The 18,921-nt window shown below is 39.4% G+C and overlaps 1 protein-coding gene across 1 annotated transcript in view; it reads left to right on the top strand.

The window, feature by feature from the left end:
• The window catches only part of LOC117304724, a 75,703-nt gene that overhangs the window by 29,045 nt on the left and 27,737 nt on the right, over nucleotides 1–18,921 (top strand). The window contains exons 42-70 of the mRNA XM_033789327.1: nucleotides 50–171; nucleotides 305–478; nucleotides 1,028–1,215; nucleotides 2,189–2,337; nucleotides 4,196–4,329; nucleotides 4,688–5,100; nucleotides 5,558–5,667; nucleotides 5,811–5,938; nucleotides 6,334–6,528; nucleotides 6,720–6,919; nucleotides 7,690–7,806; nucleotides 8,038–8,165; nucleotides 8,806–8,933; nucleotides 9,526–9,720; nucleotides 10,317–10,534; nucleotides 11,218–11,348; nucleotides 11,453–11,568; nucleotides 11,910–12,104; nucleotides 12,225–12,427; nucleotides 13,853–13,908; nucleotides 14,041–14,277; nucleotides 14,565–14,701; nucleotides 15,149–15,358; nucleotides 15,496–15,707; nucleotides 16,308–16,444; nucleotides 16,611–16,744; nucleotides 17,116–17,310; nucleotides 17,624–17,832; nucleotides 18,379–18,506. Of these exons, the coding sequence (XP_033645218.1) occupies nucleotides 50–171; nucleotides 305–478; nucleotides 1,028–1,215; nucleotides 2,189–2,337; nucleotides 4,196–4,329; nucleotides 4,688–5,100; nucleotides 5,558–5,667; nucleotides 5,811–5,938; nucleotides 6,334–6,528; nucleotides 6,720–6,919; nucleotides 7,690–7,806; nucleotides 8,038–8,165; nucleotides 8,806–8,933; nucleotides 9,526–9,720; nucleotides 10,317–10,534; nucleotides 11,218–11,348; nucleotides 11,453–11,568; nucleotides 11,910–12,104; nucleotides 12,225–12,427; nucleotides 13,853–13,908; nucleotides 14,041–14,277; nucleotides 14,565–14,701; nucleotides 15,149–15,358; nucleotides 15,496–15,707; nucleotides 16,308–16,444; nucleotides 16,611–16,744; nucleotides 17,116–17,310; nucleotides 17,624–17,832; nucleotides 18,379–18,506 (4,899 nt within the window). The remainder of the gene's footprint in view (nucleotides 1–49; nucleotides 172–304; nucleotides 479–1,027; nucleotides 1,216–2,188; nucleotides 2,338–4,195; nucleotides 4,330–4,687; nucleotides 5,101–5,557; nucleotides 5,668–5,810; nucleotides 5,939–6,333; nucleotides 6,529–6,719; nucleotides 6,920–7,689; nucleotides 7,807–8,037; nucleotides 8,166–8,805; nucleotides 8,934–9,525; nucleotides 9,721–10,316; nucleotides 10,535–11,217; nucleotides 11,349–11,452; nucleotides 11,569–11,909; nucleotides 12,105–12,224; nucleotides 12,428–13,852; nucleotides 13,909–14,040; nucleotides 14,278–14,564; nucleotides 14,702–15,148; nucleotides 15,359–15,495; nucleotides 15,708–16,307; nucleotides 16,445–16,610; nucleotides 16,745–17,115; nucleotides 17,311–17,623; nucleotides 17,833–18,378; nucleotides 18,507–18,921) is intronic.

Raw genomic sequence — 18,921 nt, 5'->3', positions numbered from 1 at the left:
GAAACCTTATCAGCTCTCATGTAATCAATGCTTATTTTACACCCCTCAGGAAAGAACCTGACTATCTTTGACCTGGTTCCACCAGTCACAGCAGATCTACTCCAGGAAGCTATTAGCATCTACCCTGACATTCTTGGCTACTTACTACATTCATCAGTCAATGTGCATACGGTAAATTCAATTAACTGTATCCTTCTTTAAAAATGTTGTAACCATCCACTTATTGTTTTGAGAGGCAAAATATTACCAAGCCATTTCATATAAGTGTCTTCTTAGCTATAAGTATTTTTCTTGCTTCTTTTAGTTGGTAAACCTGACTGGTTCAGACAACCTGTTAAATCTCCTGTGTCTTGCCGAGCCGACAGAGTTCATGACTTTTCCTCCGTCAGTCAACACAACTGCTGTCCAAGCAGTCCTATGTTCGCTCAATGAGACACTGTTAGTGCTAGAGTGGAACCAAGAACTCCTCTTTTTCCTGGTAAGTGTTTTCAGTGAATTCACAGTAGTCAATGGAAAGCATCGAGATGATACGTTTAAGAGATGATGATGACTGCTGTAACCATGATGGCTTTCTTGAGTCACTTGCATACCTGTCAATCATACCAATTTTAAATGAAATTATCCCAATTATCTTAAGTTTTTAAAAGAATGTAACCCCTGTCGTCTTTTTCACCAAACTCTTTCTAACTTAGGATTATCTTAGGACTTAAGACGAGTTACTCTCCGAGTCCATCGTCGCATTGAACCCATACCAAGTTAGGAAGAGTTAGTTAGTTACTCGCCCTTACTCTAGATAGGATTAATCCTAGCGTTTTGTCAAATTGCCTGCATGCACTGTGAACTTCTCCCCAAGTTTCAAACGAGGTGAATAAACGATGGGTAAAAACCTTGTCCTCTGGTCGATACTTATCTGCTAATTTGAATTGACTTATTTTGACAAGGTCCCTAAGACAAAAGATTTGAACTTTGACTAAATGAAAACATGGCTTTTAGTTTCCAGTAATAATTGGTTTGTTAACCCTTTCAGGATTGGAGGTTTGCTCGGCTGAATTGGACGGCTTTGATGGACTCCGCTACATCCCTGATCCAGACCCTGAACAATCTTCAAGCATCCCCACCTCACCTTGACCTCATCTACACTGAGGAGTGGGCTTTGGAGAAACTCAATCAAACCCTCGACATCTTGGGAACGCTGGCCCCTGTCACCTCTACCATGTAAGAAAACATATTAATTGTTACTGTACCTCATACATATTCATGACAGAGAACCAAATTCTAACTGGTCCATTCATCATGACATGCTAGGTATTTTTTTGTGTGTTTACCAATTGTATGGCAGTGTTCATGCATGTGTAGTGCAGACTGCCCCATCTGTAGTAGTCTACCACACAACCAGCAATTGTGGAACTGTCGCACGGATGGAGCGCACACATGCTAACACACAACCTTATGGATCTGGTTTGTGGGGTCCCTGCTGTTGTTCTATTGTTTTCTTCTCTAAATAAATTCCTTATGGGGTCCAGGTTGAAAAAATAATTCCCTTGTAGAGTCCATCATTCCATTGGGTACAAAAACATGCAAGGGCACTTGTGTAAGCTCATCGCCCTAGCAACATACACACACACCTCAGTGATACATTTACACTCTAGACATTCCTTTGTTCTGTACACTCAAGAAAACTCCTACTCAGTAAGCAACAGTGTTTGGAGGTGTTTATGTCCACATGGTGTAGTAAGTCCATACATTTACACTCTAGACATTCCTTTGTTCTGTACACTCAAGAAAACTCCTACTCAGTAAGCAACAGTGTGTGGAGGTGTTTATGTCCACATGGTGTAGTAAGTCCATACATTTACACTCTAGACATTCCTTTGTTTTGTAAATACAAGAAAACTCCTACTCAGTAAGCAACAGTGTGTGGAGGTGTTTTTATGTCCACATGGTGTAGTAAGTCCATACGTTATGTGGACCTCTTTTGTTCTCAGGTCCACATAACTTATGTAGCGTTTAATCAATATAAGATGTCAACACTCGCAAAATGTCAAAGTGCGATTTCCTGAGCTCAATGATACCAAACTGAATATAACATAACATGGTTTGTTTGGCAAACATCTGACATTAGTTCCCCTTATTTATTTGCAGCCAGGCTAAACAAGATTGATCAATAGAGTAAATTGATTCATTACAGGTCGGTTGCAGACTTTGAGAGCTTGTTAAAGTTCTTGGATAGCATCTTGATGGAGACTGGGGATGCTACGTATCAGGCTATCATAGCGCAGCTTAGAATGGAGGATTACATACGAACAGTGCTGCTACACCAGATGGACATGTTCATTGGTAGGTTTCAAGATATGGGAAGGGGGTAGGGACGTGAAATCATTTCAGGGGCTTTTTAATACCTTGAACCACCTATTTGTACGATTTGGCTATGTTCATTTGGGATTGGCTGTGGTTTAACAAGACGTTTTTATAGGGGGTAGGCAAAGAAATAATTTGGGGGGCTTTTTATATCAAACCATTCATTTGTACCGGTTGGATAGGCCTGGGCGAATTATTCGAATATCCGGTTAATGGCGAATAGGTTTTCCTATCCGTAACCGCGAATGCCTTTTTTTTCTACAACGGATATCCACATTGTTCCCGAATAGCTATTTATAAACCGGATAGTTCTGTAATTACAACCAAGTAACCGGATATTCTTTAATATCCGAATATCCGCGGACGTCGGGCGACAACTGATAGGAATATTTTGTCTGAATCCTTATGAAACTTCTATTAAGACAGCATAAAACAGCATAAATTAAGTATTTAACTATGCTCACCTCCATGAAGAGTTAAAACAATGACATTTCTGACGTAATTTGTTCAAAGATTACGAAAGTTTTCCTTCACGTAGAGTCAATCACGATCAAAAGAAACAGCAAATCGCCATCTTTAAATTAGATCCGGTTATTTTTATGAATGAACCGAGTGACACTGTCTAAAACTAATATCAATCCGCCCATAAGATCTCATTCACAAACGAACAGCGCCCTCTAGCGACAAAAAAAATTATTTTTATTTTATTTTATTTTTTTAATAGCGCCCTCTAGCGGCGGACAAACTATTCGAATATCCGGTTAATTTCGGATAATGTATATTTGGTTTGCGGTAACACCATGTGTGTATCTACTTGCCAGGTAGAGTTGTTCTTAGGGAACTGTCTTGCTTTATTCTACTGCCGTGGAGTAGATAATCGGAGGTTCGGGAGACTTCTCAGTTCTGAAAAGAACTGTCCTGCTTTTTAACTATTACCAGGGCGGATGGTATAGAAATTAGACTGGATTACTACTTTATCTTATAGGATCGTAATTAACTGTACTGCCGCGGAGTCAGTTCTGAAATTGGTCTCAACGTTTCGACTAGCTTGCTCTAGTCATCGTCAGGAGACTGAAAAGAGAAGGGTGGGCTTATTTATAGGGGTTCAGTGGATCCACTGCAGGTCAATCAATGCTCTGATTGGTTGTGTGGTTGGCGGGCTCAGGGCTATTGTTAGGGTTGGCCATTGTGTGAGAAACCTCTCGGGTGTAGTGAGGCGTGTCAGTAGGTTGGGGGTTGTTAGAGGAGGAGGGTGGTAGGATAGTATGCCAAATGCTGCTGATGAAATAGCCGATATCTTAACAATAGCCCTTAACAATGTCCAACCCTAACAATAGCCCTGAGCCCGCCAACCACACAACCAATCAGAGCATTGATTGACCTGCAGTGGATCCACTGAACCCCTATAAATAAGCCCACTCTTCTCTTACCTCTTCCCTAAGAACAACTCTACCTGGCAAGTAGATACACACATGGTGTTACCACAAACCAAATATACATTGATACCTCACCATGCAATGCCTCAAATCCTATCTAATTTCGGATAGTTGGCCAGCAGTATCCGAATACCATAATTTCACTATTCGCCCAGCACTCGGATGGGTATTTTCATTTGTAGGTTTCAGGATCGACAGTGTTGGAACTAGACATTTTAAACAAAATGGTGGGTGGAGGGAGGGGAAAGAAATAGTATTTTTTAAATCGAAAAAGCAAAAAAATCAGGCTTCATATTCTAAAAAATCCATGCAAGACTTGCACATTCCCACTGGCAAAATAAGGGTAATCCCTGACTGTTAAAATGTTAATTTAAGAAATTGTTGTGTTTATTTGTTTACAGGACAAAATATAACAGTTCCAACCTTGAAGGAACTATTTGCCGATGTTGACAGCATTACAAGTCTTCTGGCTCTGTGGGACTTCACTCCAGAAATGATTGAAGCAGTCTTGTCTCTGTCCACTCAGCAACCAGATGTAAGCACTCCAAATCATTCAAACTTATGAGACGTCTTTCGTGACCCAAAGAAGATTAATTGTTTCAATTCAAAATAAATGATTACTATTTTTATTTATTTTGCAATTTCCCATAAAAATGCGAGAAACATTGAAAAGGCACGACCACCATAGAACCATGATAGAAGAAGTCTTGTTGCAGTTATACATTGAGAGATATTTGTTGAGGCACGGTGGTACTAGTGGTACTTTGTCATTCATAGCTTTCCATGCAAGCAATATAACTTTGAAGTTCATTTTGATTTATACAACAGAAAGAATATTACCTTTGTTTTTGTTCTTGTGATATATTAATCCTGATTTTCTTCACAATTTGCAGTGGTCGGTTTTCTGGACAACACCTGACCCATTTGAGTATTTCTGCACGACCAATCAGTTCGAAGCATTTTTCAAACTGCCCACCGGTAGCCAATCCAATCTAACAGCCATACAGGAAGCCGTGTGCTCTCTCAACTTCAACCTGATCCAGCTGGAGCTGTTGCAGTTCTACAACGTCAGCCAAATCCAGTTGGAGATTGATCGTATCATCAGACATGACCCAAGCCTTGAGCCGTTCAACTGGACAGTGTGGATTGTTAATAATATGCGTTGGTCCGATGCTGTGAATAGACTAGTCTCAATGCCTACTGGGTTTGTGGTGGACACAGCTTGGTGGAATAAGACAGAGGTCAGAGTTCATGATATCCTGATGAACTGGCTTGAGATGCAGAGCATGACCTCGACAGGGAACAGGTAAAACCTTGGCACCTTCTCAAAACTATTCCCAGATAACTTGCGGACTGACTTCTCCACAGTTGACCTTCCAACCTGCAATATATCCCAAAGCAGTCAAATTATATTGTGGATAAGTTTGAGAGGAAAGTTTTTATTGTGGATTAATTTGAGGGGAAAATATTCCAACAGGCAATTTGTTAACAAGATGACAAATGGAGACAAAATAGAACTAGCTGTCACAAACTGCTTACCAGCCAACAGGACCTTTGGTGTAATCCCAAAAATAGTGAGTTGTTTCAACCCTAGCAGAGTATTTCTCAAAGAGGCGATCACATTTTTATTTCAAGAAAGAAAGTAGATGACTCCTTCCATCATTCTTTACTGGTATGGCCATAAAATAAAAATACCTCTCTTCCATCTCAAGCCCCCTACTTCATACTTTCTAAACTGAATGTTAACAATATTGTTTTAATAGCACTGTGGGGTACCTCCAAGCAATAGAAGCAAACTTGCGATCAAGTGGTGTATGGAACATTGTCAAACCCTACATAGACATCTTCACTCTTGCATTGGAGGGCAATCCTGGTAAGTCTCACCTCACAAAATTTTTGTATCAATGTTGGGTTGAATAAAGAAAAAATTACGATAGCGGGATTTGAACCAATGACCTCCAGATGAATGAGCCGACACAATGGTATGATATTTTGACACTTCTCTATTTGTTTCAGGGAGCACAGGTACCATACTGACAAACCTCTTCAACTTTACTTCAGTGGATAGTCTGGTGACCAGCCTGAGTGTCTCACCTGAACTACTGAAGGTGTCTCTTGCCTCTAGTGCCTTCTCTATATATGAGGTAAGGATAATTGTAAAAGCTTATTACATGCAGAAATCATATACATGCAGTGGATGGCATGGTTGCCTTGTGCATAAAGGGCTCGTATCTCAAAACTGTCACCCTGGTTCAATTACTGGCTGGCCCCATTTGTGAGTAGAGTTTCGCATTGGGTCACTTCTGTGTCATAAGGGTTTTTCTCAAGGCCCTTCTGTATTCCACTCTCTAGAAAACAAAATACTTTTGATATCTGGCTGTTTGTGAGGTCATATATTGGTCAATGTGTCTTTGCATGCTTGCTTCTTGAACACGTTATAGCCTTGTACTTTGCAATTCAGCTTCTCCGCCTGGAGTAAAGACATTAAGCAGAAATATATCAATTCCTTTGTGTTTGTTTCTCTCTCTCTTATATCCAGCTTGCGCTGTTTGAAAACCAGGGGGTTTGGAATGATGTATTCTGCAACAGTACTGTATTCAGCTCTAGGTATCCACTGCCCCCCACTGTAAATTCAACAGCGGTTCAGCAAGCCATGTGTGCACTGAATCGAGCTGAGTTCTTCAATCAGGCGTTTGAGACATACAGAATTGACATACTGAAGCTGCAACCATTGGTAAATATTTCAAACAAAATTCTAATGAATTGACAGTAAAAATGTTGTAAAATTCACAAATTTATACAAAACCACATTCTTAGAATTGTTTTGTTATTTGTAAAAAATATTTTAAAACACTGATTATTCTGAATGACCTCGTACAAATGAAACAAATTGAACCCCAAAAACTCCCAATGTTGTATTTACAGTTGACACAAATCCTGAGTCCAACTGGCCAACCTGCAGGCAGCGTGGACTGGGAACACATTGTGAAGTTAACAGAGGAGCTTAGTGTATTCCTTATGGAGATGCAAACTATTCCTAACTTCCTGTACACTCAGAATATGCAAGGAATGCAAACCTCAATAGTGGACCTTCTCAATGCTGTACAGGAACGCAATCTTAGGGTGTAAGTATTGTTAGATTTATAATAGTAAGAATTATAACAATAATCTTGGGTGAGGTTTGCGGTAGCGCCGTGTGGAAATCTCTTTTGAGTAGCATCTAGCAACCGAGTCCAGCCTTCTCCTGAAGACGATCAGAGCATACCGATCAAAACATTGAGTTGTCAGCTACCAGTTATATTCAGAACCAACACTACTCAAAAGAGATTTACACCTGGTGTTTCTGCAAACCTCACCTAGTTATACTCCCACCATGCAAAGTTTCAAATCCTACTTATAACTTTACATTTATACCGTGTAAACACTATTTTTGTAAGCGCTACAGCATTTACATAGCACCATGTAATGGTTTACAAGGGACCAACACACGGGACCCACAGCTTGGCGTCTCATCCAAAGTATAAAGCAATATTGTTTAAGTATCTTGCCTAAGGACACAAGTGTCATGACCGGGACTCGAACCCACAGCTTGGCGTCTCATCCAAATATAAAGCAATATTGTTTAAGTATCTTGCCTAAGGACACAAGTGTCATGACCGGGACTCGAACCCGCACTCTGATGAACAGAAACAACAGAGCTTCAGATATCCGTGTGCTAAACCTAGCTCAGTCACATCATGTCATTCAATTATTTTACAAAATTGTACTTACACAATTCAGGTTGTAATATTTATGAATTAGGAATGGAAAACTGTTTACGGTTAATTGCTTTCTGTGTTTATTATTTGCTTCTTGATAATAGCGATAACTTTGTGTTGTTGTTTATGGTGTTTAGGATGATATCAGTGCTAGAAGAGATTCGTCCTTACTTCCAAGATTCTCGATTGATTACAGACATCCAAGATTCACTGCAACAATCATTAGACCAATTAGACTGGTTCAGCGCTAGCAAGTATGTGGTTTTTGTTTATCTGTTTGTGTTTTGACTTGACTCTTTTAACTGCATTACTAACCTCATTGCAATGTTCAAGCCACAGGAATGCACTTTGTTTGGGTGTTTGTTTGTTTGTTTTTTGGGTTGTTGGGGTGTTTGTTTGTTTATTAAGAGGATCCTTCCATTAAGGGAACTCGTCAAAGATGTATTGACATATAAATTGAGATGCATGTTTTTGTATGTTTTCAGTCCGTTGGGGTCGTTACAGCTGGTAGAGGAGCAGTTGAAGATAGCCGGAGTGTGGCATTATGTCACACCCTTCTTGGAGATGGCCAATGTGATACTTGATGGAGTCAACAATGATCTTAACCCTGGAGGTATGTATGCTGAAACATTCTTTTCTCCTGACAACTTATACCTGTTATCTCCAAGTAATTCCTTTTCCAGTTGACTTAATTGGATCATGCACTAACCATAGGGCTGATGACGGTGCCAAGAAGATTAACTCATCCATTAAGTTTAATGACACAAGTCATTCAAAGTAAGCACTACCACTGTCGAAAAGGGTGTCAGGTTTTCTGAGTTCTTGTGGCGAAACTCAGAACTTTCCTTGAATGCACCAATGTGGCCCTGGTTCAAGTCCTGGCTATATATTGGAATAGATTTGAGCGTTGGTTTTCTTCTATGCCACAAGGTCCTCTGGTTTCCTTCCATCCGGAAACACCAAACACTTTCAATCTCTTCCTGTGGTCTGGTAATATATGGGTCGATGTGACTGGCTGCCATAACACATTGCCAGTACTCATTGTAGCTAGAACTTGTTTGAACTCATTGTTGCTGCATCCTTTGCATTTCAGCTTCTTAGCTTCAAGCAAAAATGATTAGTCTCCCAAATTATTATACTTTTTAGTATAAAAGGAAGTTTCTTTGTATTTTAAGCAAACTAAAGACATTTTTCAAAATAATCGATAATTGAAGTAAAGAAATTTGAATTATTATTATCAATCTGTTTTTTAGGAGCGGCTCTACCAGCATTTTTGTACAACAGAACTGTACTGGATAGGTTCTTACAGGGTGCACTGGACAGGGTATCTCCAGAGCTGGCTCAAACCATTATACTGGAGGAGTTTTACTCCATTGCAACGGTAACTTCTCTCTTCATAATATTGTCACTTATTCCTACTTTTCCAAAGCCCACACTCCTCCCAAAAGAGACTTACATGGTTGTTCTTGCATGCTTACTAGAAATTAATACTTTCAAATACCAAAACAAGCTAGTTAATTATAAATATAAAATTTATCTGAATGCGGTGAATTGTTCCAGTTGTGCAAACATACAAATGCTTGTCAATGTTTGCAAATAATGTTTAGTGAAACTCAACACCACCAATAGACAACAAATGTATTTCTTAGGTATTCAAAGGTGCTTTAAAAGTAAGCATTTTTTATGATGACATGATTTCAAGTTGGTGATGCATTTTTTGTTGCAAAAATAGTTAGTGATGTTTTGTTCCTTTGGCCTAGTCTGCATGAAGCCTTCTACGTGATATTTGTTTAAGTTTGATTATTTGAAACTCTAAATGGTATCTTCTTATTATAGTTAGCTATCCCTGCGATTCACCTCTGACCTTGATTCAACCCTGATTTGTCTTTCTATATTCTCTAACAAAGCTGGTATGGGGAGAAATATGAATGACATTTAATCAATTATTTTTCTTGTGATTTTTCCTGAAACAGTTGGCATATCATCATTTGACTAATACATGGGAGGAGACTTTCTGTACACCTTTTAGGGGCAACTCTTATTACGGTTACCAACCCGAGATTAATGGAACTGCCCTGAGACAGATGCTGTGCCAGTTGAACCGAACAGAGTTTTTTGGGATGCTCCATTTCATTATAGGGGTGGACGTGCTGCGTGTGGAACAGTTGGTAAGGATGAGGTTATTTGTCTTTATTGGAAGTGTCTGTATTTCTTGAGTGGTGTCCTTGGTCAATGATGTTACAACAGAGTTGTCCCAAGATCTCCCTGTCCCTCATGCTTGTAGATATTTCTTCAAGCTGTCACAAACCCAGTGGCCCTTTCCTTATGTCTACATAAGTCAGGTGACCTCGACCTTGCTTAGGCTCCTAGAGGACAAGCTTGTTGGCTGAATGCTCAGGGTGGTGATAGCAGTTCCCTGCAGACTCTTCTCATGCAGAGTTTTGCACTAAGCTTGGGGAACCCAAGACAGAGATCTGAGTTGGATCTGTTTCTTTGAATGATTAAATATCCGTTGTGTCCATATGTAAATGCTTTATCCATGCAGTCCATACCCACTCTCACCTTGCATAATGGGGATGTATTCAACGTTTTGGATGAAAATATCCCGAGAGGTTTCTCACAAACTTTCACAAGTGACTTTCATTGTCTATTTGTTCATATTTTTGCCTATCATAAATCAGCATTATTTTGACAAAAAAACAAACAATAACTCTACCTTATAAATTAATTGAATCAAGAACTAAATAGTCCTTTTTATTTACAGATCTTTGAAATGTATAACTACATACCACGCCCTCCTCTCAACGAGACATATCAGCAGCAGTTTGACTGGGAGGCACTCATCGCTAACGTCGACTCCGTTATTGTTGCCGTGCAAGGCATGATGGGAACGCCATCATTCAATGAAAATGGCAACATGACGCAAATGTTGATTTTACTACAAGAGCTGCAGGCTGGACTCTCTCAATTCAACCTCAAGTTGTAAGTTTTCTCCATCATCAAAACTTGAAATGAAGTTTTTGGGACATCATTATGATAACTGGATACGTCATTTGATGCAAACCTTTTGGACTTACTTTTACACACATTACTTGGTAAACATCAAGTCCTAATTGGCAGGTTGATCAAAAAGCTGCGCTAAAATAATTGCCTAAAAGGGAAATTGATGGGGTACATTTTCAATGATTATAGGTTGAACAATACAAATTGACTAGAGCGGGACTTGAACCTATGACCACCAGATTAACAGGGCGGCACTCTACCTACTGAGCTTTCTAAACCTGTGACCACCAGATTAACAAGCCGGCACTCTACTTACTGAGCTTTCTAGGTTGAACAATACAAATTGACTAGAGCGGGACTTGAACCTATGACCACCAGATTAACAGGGCGGCACTCGACCAACTGAGCTTTCTAAACTTATGTTCATAGTCTCCTTAATTTGTCAATATCTTTGTTTTCCTGACTCACACAGTGAAAAAAGCCGAACTTTTTAGAGGTTTGTTATTTGATGGTTGATCACACAAAACATAAGCACTGTATGTGACTATTTTGTCATCGGTCCTATATAATACCTTAAAGCAATGCAGAGGCCCAGTCACACACAATATGCTTAAGATGTTCTTTTAGTTGGTTGAACCTGATTTTAACAATTCTCTCGGCAGGACGGTTGAAATTCTTGAGCAACTGGATCCTCTGATGAACCAAGGCGGAGTTTGGTTGGATGTCAAACATTATGTTGCCACGGTGACAGCTATTGCGGAAATCATCAATCAACAACTTGAACTTCTTGCTGGTGAGTACATGAAATGTTTGAGTGAAAAAAAAGAGAAAAAAGTGTTGTTTTTTCTCTGAAATTGTTTTGAAATTACACTGATTGACTGATGCTTTCTCCTTCAGAAACTGGTTACACCATTGAAAACTTATTCAGTGATGCGGCCCCAGCCTACTTGACCCAATTCCTGTCACCTGAAAATGTACAAGCTCTACTGAATGCTTCCATCAATCCTGGCATGGTAAGCAGAAATATTGCTAAAATAATATTATGCTGAGCATAAATAAGCAGGATACCAGTCACATATTATGGTACATGTGACATTGTATTGTTGCTGTTAACTCTATTCTCGTAAGTGAAAATTTGTTGTGCTTAGGGTAATTGTTGTGCTTAAGCAGCTCTATAAAACTGGCCCTGGTTAAGCTTGAATTGCTCATTAATGGTTTGTCGTGATCAATCAGTCCAGTACACTGGTCATAAGTTCTGATGGCTAAGTCATTAGGATGTGGGTTCAAATCCTAGTCATGACACTTGTGTCAAAATTGATTGACACTATTTAAAGTTTTTGTTTTGTTTAAATAGATTGGATTCTTAGCCCAGCCTGTGGAGCTGTCTTCAGTCCTTTGTGACGCTGCTCAGTTTGATGCCTTCATTCTTCTCCCAGAAGGCTCTGATAAAGCTGCTATACAGAGCGCCCTCTGTGGGCTGGCCATGGCCAATGAGACATTCTTATATGACCTCATGGCAATGTTTAACTTCAACAAACTACAACTTGAGGTAAAGGGCTAAACACAAAGTTGGTTCTTTTCATTTTTTTTTCATTTTTTTTTCATTTTTTTTTTTTCTGCCAATTAGGATACAGCCTATTACAAACTAAATAATTTATGTAAATTTCAGATTCAAAAGTTATTAATGAGCAACTTCCCACCTGGCACCCCAGCGGAAGTTGACTGGCAACAGACTCTGAATGAATTCCAATTGGTAGTCAACAACTTCCTCACCATACCAACCGGTCATGATTTCCTGGGGGTCTTCCTATCCCAGTGGCTTGCCCTGTCTCTACCAACAGGACTTCTCCCTCTCATGCAATCAAATCTCACGTAAGTCACTTATTTCCTCCATTTTGTTGTATCAATTCTTAGGAGTATTACTCAAGTGGGATTCAAACTTACAGCCTTTTCCAATTTAGAGTAGATGTCTTACCACTTGACCACCCGAATTGCCCGGTAGCTAAAGGCAGTTTAAATCCTATACTTTAACAGGTGTTAAATTTGCAGCACTATAAAGACAAATATTTGGTTTTACCCATACACTGATGTGTGTTAAGCACTGTATACCCAGTTCTTTACCCATACACTGATGTGTGTTAAGCACTGTATACCCAGTTCTTTACCCATACACTGATGTGTGTTAAGCACTGTATACCCAGTTCTTTACCCATACACTGATGTGTGTTAAGCACTGTATACCCAGTTCTTTACCCATACACTGATGTGTGTTAAGCACTGTATACCCAGTTCTTTACCCATACACTGATGTGTGTTAAGCACTGTATACCCAGTTCTTTCCAGAGTCCCTTGATAACAAATCCACTGGCATAATACTTGGTTTTACCCATACACTGATGTGTGTTAAGCACCGTATACCCAGTTCTTTACACATACACTGATGTGTGTTAAGCACTGTATACCCAGTTCTTTACCCATACACTGATGTGTGTTAAGCACTGTATACCCAGTTCTTTACCCATACACTGATGTGTGTTAAGCACTGTATACCCAGTTCTTTACCCATACACTGATGTGTGTTAAGCACTGTATACCCAGTTCTTTACCCATACACTGATGTGTGTTAAGCACTGTATACCCAGTTCTTTACCCATACACTGATGTGTGTTAAGCACTGTATACCCAGTTCTTTACCCATACACTGATGTGTGTTAAGCACTGTATACCCAGTTCTTGCCAGAGTCCCTTGATAACAAATCCACTTGCATAATACTTGGGTGGGACTTGAACCAATTTGGAATTATAAAAAAATAAATATTCAAACTCAATCGTTTGAGATTTAAAAGCCCACTCTCCCCTCTTAATCTCACTTCGTAATCTTCCCTAATCTTTCCCTTGTTAATCTCTTTAATCCTGTCCAGCTTGGATGTTATTAGTAACTGTGATCAGAGCCTACCACCAGAGCTCATCAACACTGAAGCTTTTTAATCTCTTAATCTCTTTAATCCCATCCAGCTTGGACCTTATTAGTTACTGTGATCAGAGCCTACCACCAGAGCTCATCAACACTGAAGCTTTTTAATCTCTTAATCTCTTTAATCCCATCCAGCTTGGACCTTATTAGTTACTGTGATCAGAGCCTACCACCAGAGCTCATCAACACTGAAGCTTTTTAATCTCTTAATCTCTTTAATCCCATCCAGCTTGGACCTTATTAGTTACTGTGATCAGAGCCTACCACCAGAGCTCATCAACACTGAAGCTTTTTAATCTCTTAATCTCTTTAATCCCATCCAGCTCGGATCTTATTAGTTACTGTGATCAGAGCCTACCACCAGAGCTCATCAACACTTAAGCTTTTTAATCTCTTAATCTCTTTAATCCCATCCAGCTCGGATCTTATTAGTAACTGTGATCAGAGCCTACCACCAGAGCTCATCAACACTGAAGCTTGTTAATCTCTTAATCTCTTTAATCCCATCCAGCTCGGATCTTATTAGTTACTGTGATCAGAGCCTACCACCAGAGCTCATCAACACTGAAGCTTGTTAATCTCTTAATCTCTTTAATCCCATCCAGCTCGGATCTTATTAGTTACTGTGATCAGAGCCTACCACCAGAGCTCATCAACACTGAAGCTTGGCAGACCATGATTAAGCCAGCACTGGACAAAGTTGACCTCGTTATACAAATTACTGATGACCTTGTATTTGCACTGCCAGGTAATGGTTTGTTTGCACATAGTAGTCAAACACTCTTAAATGCACTCTTAACCCCTTTCACACTTAGTGAATTCCCAAAGAAAATCTCTGAACAATTGGGTTGCCCTTTTACACATGAAATGTTGAAATGCTAATTCAGGCAAATTTCACTTGAAGGGTTTTTTCAATGGCCTTCTAGTTTACCTATTTGTATCTGCATCCTTTGCAATTCAGTTTCTCAGCTGCAATTAAGGATGACAAGCCTCCCAAATGATTATTATTTGATTATTATTTTGTTGGTTATGTAGGTCATCAAGAGGAGCTTCAGAGTCTTCTAAACAACATGACATTAATAGTGGATCTACTCACAGTCTTTAATGAAGTTGGAGATGGGATCATGGCCGCCGGCACATCCATTCTGTTTGACCCGTTCAAATTATCAATGGTAAGACTGAGTGCAACTCTTATTCAACCCTCCACCTATCTGGTGTTGACCACCTTGCTTGAACCGCATACTGAGTGCAACTCTTATTCAACCCTCCACCTATCTGGTGTTGACCACCTTGCTTGAACCGCATATCCTGTTCGCCACTTTGTACTTCAAAATGTATACACAAAGGAATTGACAACTCAAAATGGTGGGAAATGGTAGACCCGCATTTTGCAGTGTGTGCGTTATGTGTTTGCTAGGGGTCCCCAATTGTGGAGCCTGTAAGCGGTGATATGCGAGAGGGTATAGTCTGCAATAAGGAACTCCTTAGAGAAAGTCAGGATGTCTTGTTTAATATAAACCTCACTGGGGGGAAAAAAAAACTATACAAGCGCTAAGGTTACTTTTTGTGTTTAGGTTTTGTAACATCGAGTCATATTATCTTGGGGTTATTTCTTTCAGGCCAGCCGATTGATCTTCGACATTGTTAGAGGTGATATACCAGAGGGTATAGTCTGCAATGAGGTACTCCTCAAAGAAAGTGAAGCTGTCCCAGCTTATATAAACCTCACTGACGTCAGCAACCTGCTCTGTGGAATCCAGAAACTTGTACATACACAAGCTGTCCAGGAAACTCTAAGGATTGTGGCATTTGATGATGTCATGCTAAAGGTAAACAGTTAATCCAATCGGCCATTTTCACCGAGAAATTGTTTGCCCACACAGTTACATATGATGGGCAACGCAAACCTATTATCACTGAAATGCTACTCAAACCATTTGACAAAGTCTTATTTTATTCGTACCAGATCACTGCTCTGTTTGAGGTGTACCCAGTGAGCTCTGAGCCGTTTAGCTGTCCAGCATTCATCATGAACACTCAAGAGTACATAGAGAGATTAGCGTCAGTCCAATGGGACTATGAGTTATTCATCCAATCATTTCAACTGCCAGAGTATTTTGACTTGCTTGCTGTTCTACCTAAGATTCTTAGTAACATCTCTACTACAGAGTTACACAGGTAAGTTTATCCATTTGTGACCCGCTGAGTTCCATGATTGGTCTGCTCCATTAGGGATGCACCTCACTAAATAAACTCCCACAGAATACTGTCCAAAATGCTCAATACTAAAATAAACAAAAAATTACTTTTAAGTCTTACAGATTTTATAGCGAAGGGAAAATTTTTCCATAGACTCTTGAGCTTTTATCCTCTGCTCAATTTAATATGGGATTCCCAAGGCCTGGCGAGTTAATCTCACTCCAAAACAAACCCCCCTCCTACGGCAGTGTCATTTTTGTAAGCGTCCAAGCATAAATCTTGAAAAATGTCCCTACACCTCGGCAAATAGGACCATTTATATCAGGGCCTATGTTATCCAAAACACCTGAAGTTGGAAGTCAACAACCCAGTTCACAATTGGGCAAAATTTTTACACCATACTCTTTTATTTGGCTCTCAAATCTGTCTAATATAGAATATTTTGCCCTATGGTTTTGTGCATTTTCCTCTGAAGCCTTGCAATAATGTGAATTTGACAACAAATATTTCTAAACTGTACACAAATCATTTTAAGGACTTAAACAAAGTGACCTTTTGACTTTTTCTTCTCTGTTGCAGTTTAAATGAGTTGTTTAATCTGTTGACACCATTGGCTGGTCCCCTGCTTAGCAGTGATACCTTCAGCAATGGAACCATCATGGATTTACTTCTGCCTTATCTAGAAGAGATGGATGAGTACCTGGGAGCTCAACAGGGTAAGACAAAACTCATTGACACACTTGGTCTTTGTTTTGATGTCTGTTTGGGAGTTTGTATAGCTGCCCCACATCTAAAACTGAAACTTTCTTCTCATTTCTTATTGGAACGATTTTGAGTTTTTGTCATCGTTTATCATTTACACTTGTTTCTACTAACATGTAGGTAAGATGGAGCTTCTTGAGTTGAATACACTTTGGTTAAACACATCTTCAATCAAGCAGTACCTATCTGAAATACCAGGTCTAAGCTTCAGTGTCATCGATGCTCTCATAAATGCTAAACTCAATACCTCTGCTGTAAGTATTTCAAGTCATTCTTTTCATTTCTTTAGTTTTTGAAGAATGTTTTATTAAACATTTTTGACGAAACCTGGAGTGTGCTTTGTCGGTCGTAACCAAAAACTGTTTCAGTCAATGGCCAATGATTTACCAATTGCAAACTTAATCGAAACAGTTATTGGTTACCACCGCCAAAACGCACCCTGGTCTCAACCAGTTCCTGACAGTATCTTTAAATTTATCATCATTCGTCATTGGGGTATTAATTTTGGAAACTGTTCAAACTTCCAAAATAATTTATGTTAGAATATCAATGTCACAATGAAATGTAAATCAGTCAACTGACTCTAGTCAAGTGACATCAAAATCTATGATTTCTTTTTCTTCAGTTGGTAATTCTAACCACGATGCCCGGTAATTTAGCTGAACATCTCTGCATGAATGATGCCTTCTCCACTGTGTTAATAATGGATGATTCAAACGCAGCGTCAGAGATTCAGCGGGTGATTTGTGAAGCTTTAAACTCCCAAGATACCCTTGACTACCTCCTGGGATCCCTCAATGCTACGGAGATAGTCCGATTGGTGAGTGTCTCTTCAACTCATTCAAATTTATTAGGGTTGTGTTTGTTTTGTATTGTCATACTGGGGTAGCCCCATCAGTTGTCAAGGGAGTGATCTCCCTAGCTTGCCGTGGATTTATACAGTGGACACCCAACCTTAACTAGAGGATGACCCTTTATATCGGGGAAACCAAAACCTTACAGGAGAAACCAAAAAGGAGAAATTAGCACCTAAAAAATGAATCTTCATATGAGAGACACCAAATACGAGAATGAACCTATGGTTCCAAATACCAATATTATAAACTCTTTTCTTGCTTTCACTGTATCTCCAGGTAACAATGTCCACACCACTAGTCATCACCTGGCCTGAATACCTGAATGAGCTCTTGACCGCTCTGGAAGATTTCTCAGCCATCGATCCAACCACCATTGAAAGCATCCTCACTGACCAGTGGCCACTGTTGGAAGATGGAATTACCAACAGCACAGAGATCGCAATGCTTGCTATGAATGCAAAAGATTGGATCCAACTTATGCAAAGGTAGGTCTTAGGAATCTGAGACTTGTGTCCTTATTCGTTGATTACTGACATGAATGTTTCTGAGTCTAACATTCATGAATCTGAGAATTGTGTCCTTATTCGTTGATTACTGACATGAATGTTTCTGAGTCTAACATTCATGAATCTGAGAATTGTGTCCTTATTCGTTGATTACTGACATGAATGTTTCTGAGTCTAACATTCATGAATCTGAGACTTGTGTCCTTATTCGTTGATTACTGACATGAATGTTTCTGAGTCTAACATTCATGAATCTGAGAATTGTGTCCTTATTCGTTGATTACTGACATGAATGTTTCTGAGTCTAACATTCATGAATCTGAGAATTGTGTCCTTATTTGTTGATTACTGACATGAATGTTTCTGAGTCTAACATTCATGAATCTGAGAATTGTGTCCTTATTCGTTGATTACTGACATGAATGTTTCTGAGTCTAACATTCATGAATCTGAGAATTGTGTCCTTATTCGTTGATTACTGACATGAATGTTTCTGAGTCTAACATTCATGATTCTTGTTTTTAGTTTCCAGCCAGTGCTTGATGTTCTCCAACCAGCCCTGATAGATGACCCTTGGATCCAGTCACTTCAGGCTCTCTTAGATTCACTCAACGGCTTTGACAACATCCTGGACCTGATCACCAAGCTCCCAGGTAAAACCTCTCCCTTTTTTCTTAGGTTTTTTTAACTCCAGATAAATTTGGATGCTTCGTGACAAAACCAAGCTTTTCCTGCCTAAACTCAAAATCAGATTTGTTTCCCTCATTATTTACTTGAAAACAATTCAGAGTTGAACACAAAAGATTTACTTGATATTTGAAATAAAAAAGCCACATCCCCAGAGGGTGATCCCTTGACTTCTGCTTTCCAGATTGTATTGTAAACATGTCTTCATGACCCTTATTGTACCATTTGATAAAATGCAGTGATTTGTTTGGACCTTTGAAAGTCAGGTAGCTGCGTCTTGTATGCAGGAAATTACAGGTATTATATATCTGTTTAAGATATGCACATTGTTTATATATTTCGTACATCCATACTCCTATTCAGCAGGGTTTACTTGTAGAC

This window comes from Asterias rubens, chromosome 21 (assembly GCF_902459465.1).
Source record: "Asterias rubens chromosome 21, eAstRub1.3, whole genome shotgun sequence".
Lineage (NCBI taxonomy): Eukaryota > Metazoa > Echinodermata > Asteroidea > Forcipulatida > Asteriidae > Asterias > Asterias rubens.
Note: the sequence above shows the minus strand (reverse complement) of the source record. Positions and strands in the feature narration are given on the sequence as shown.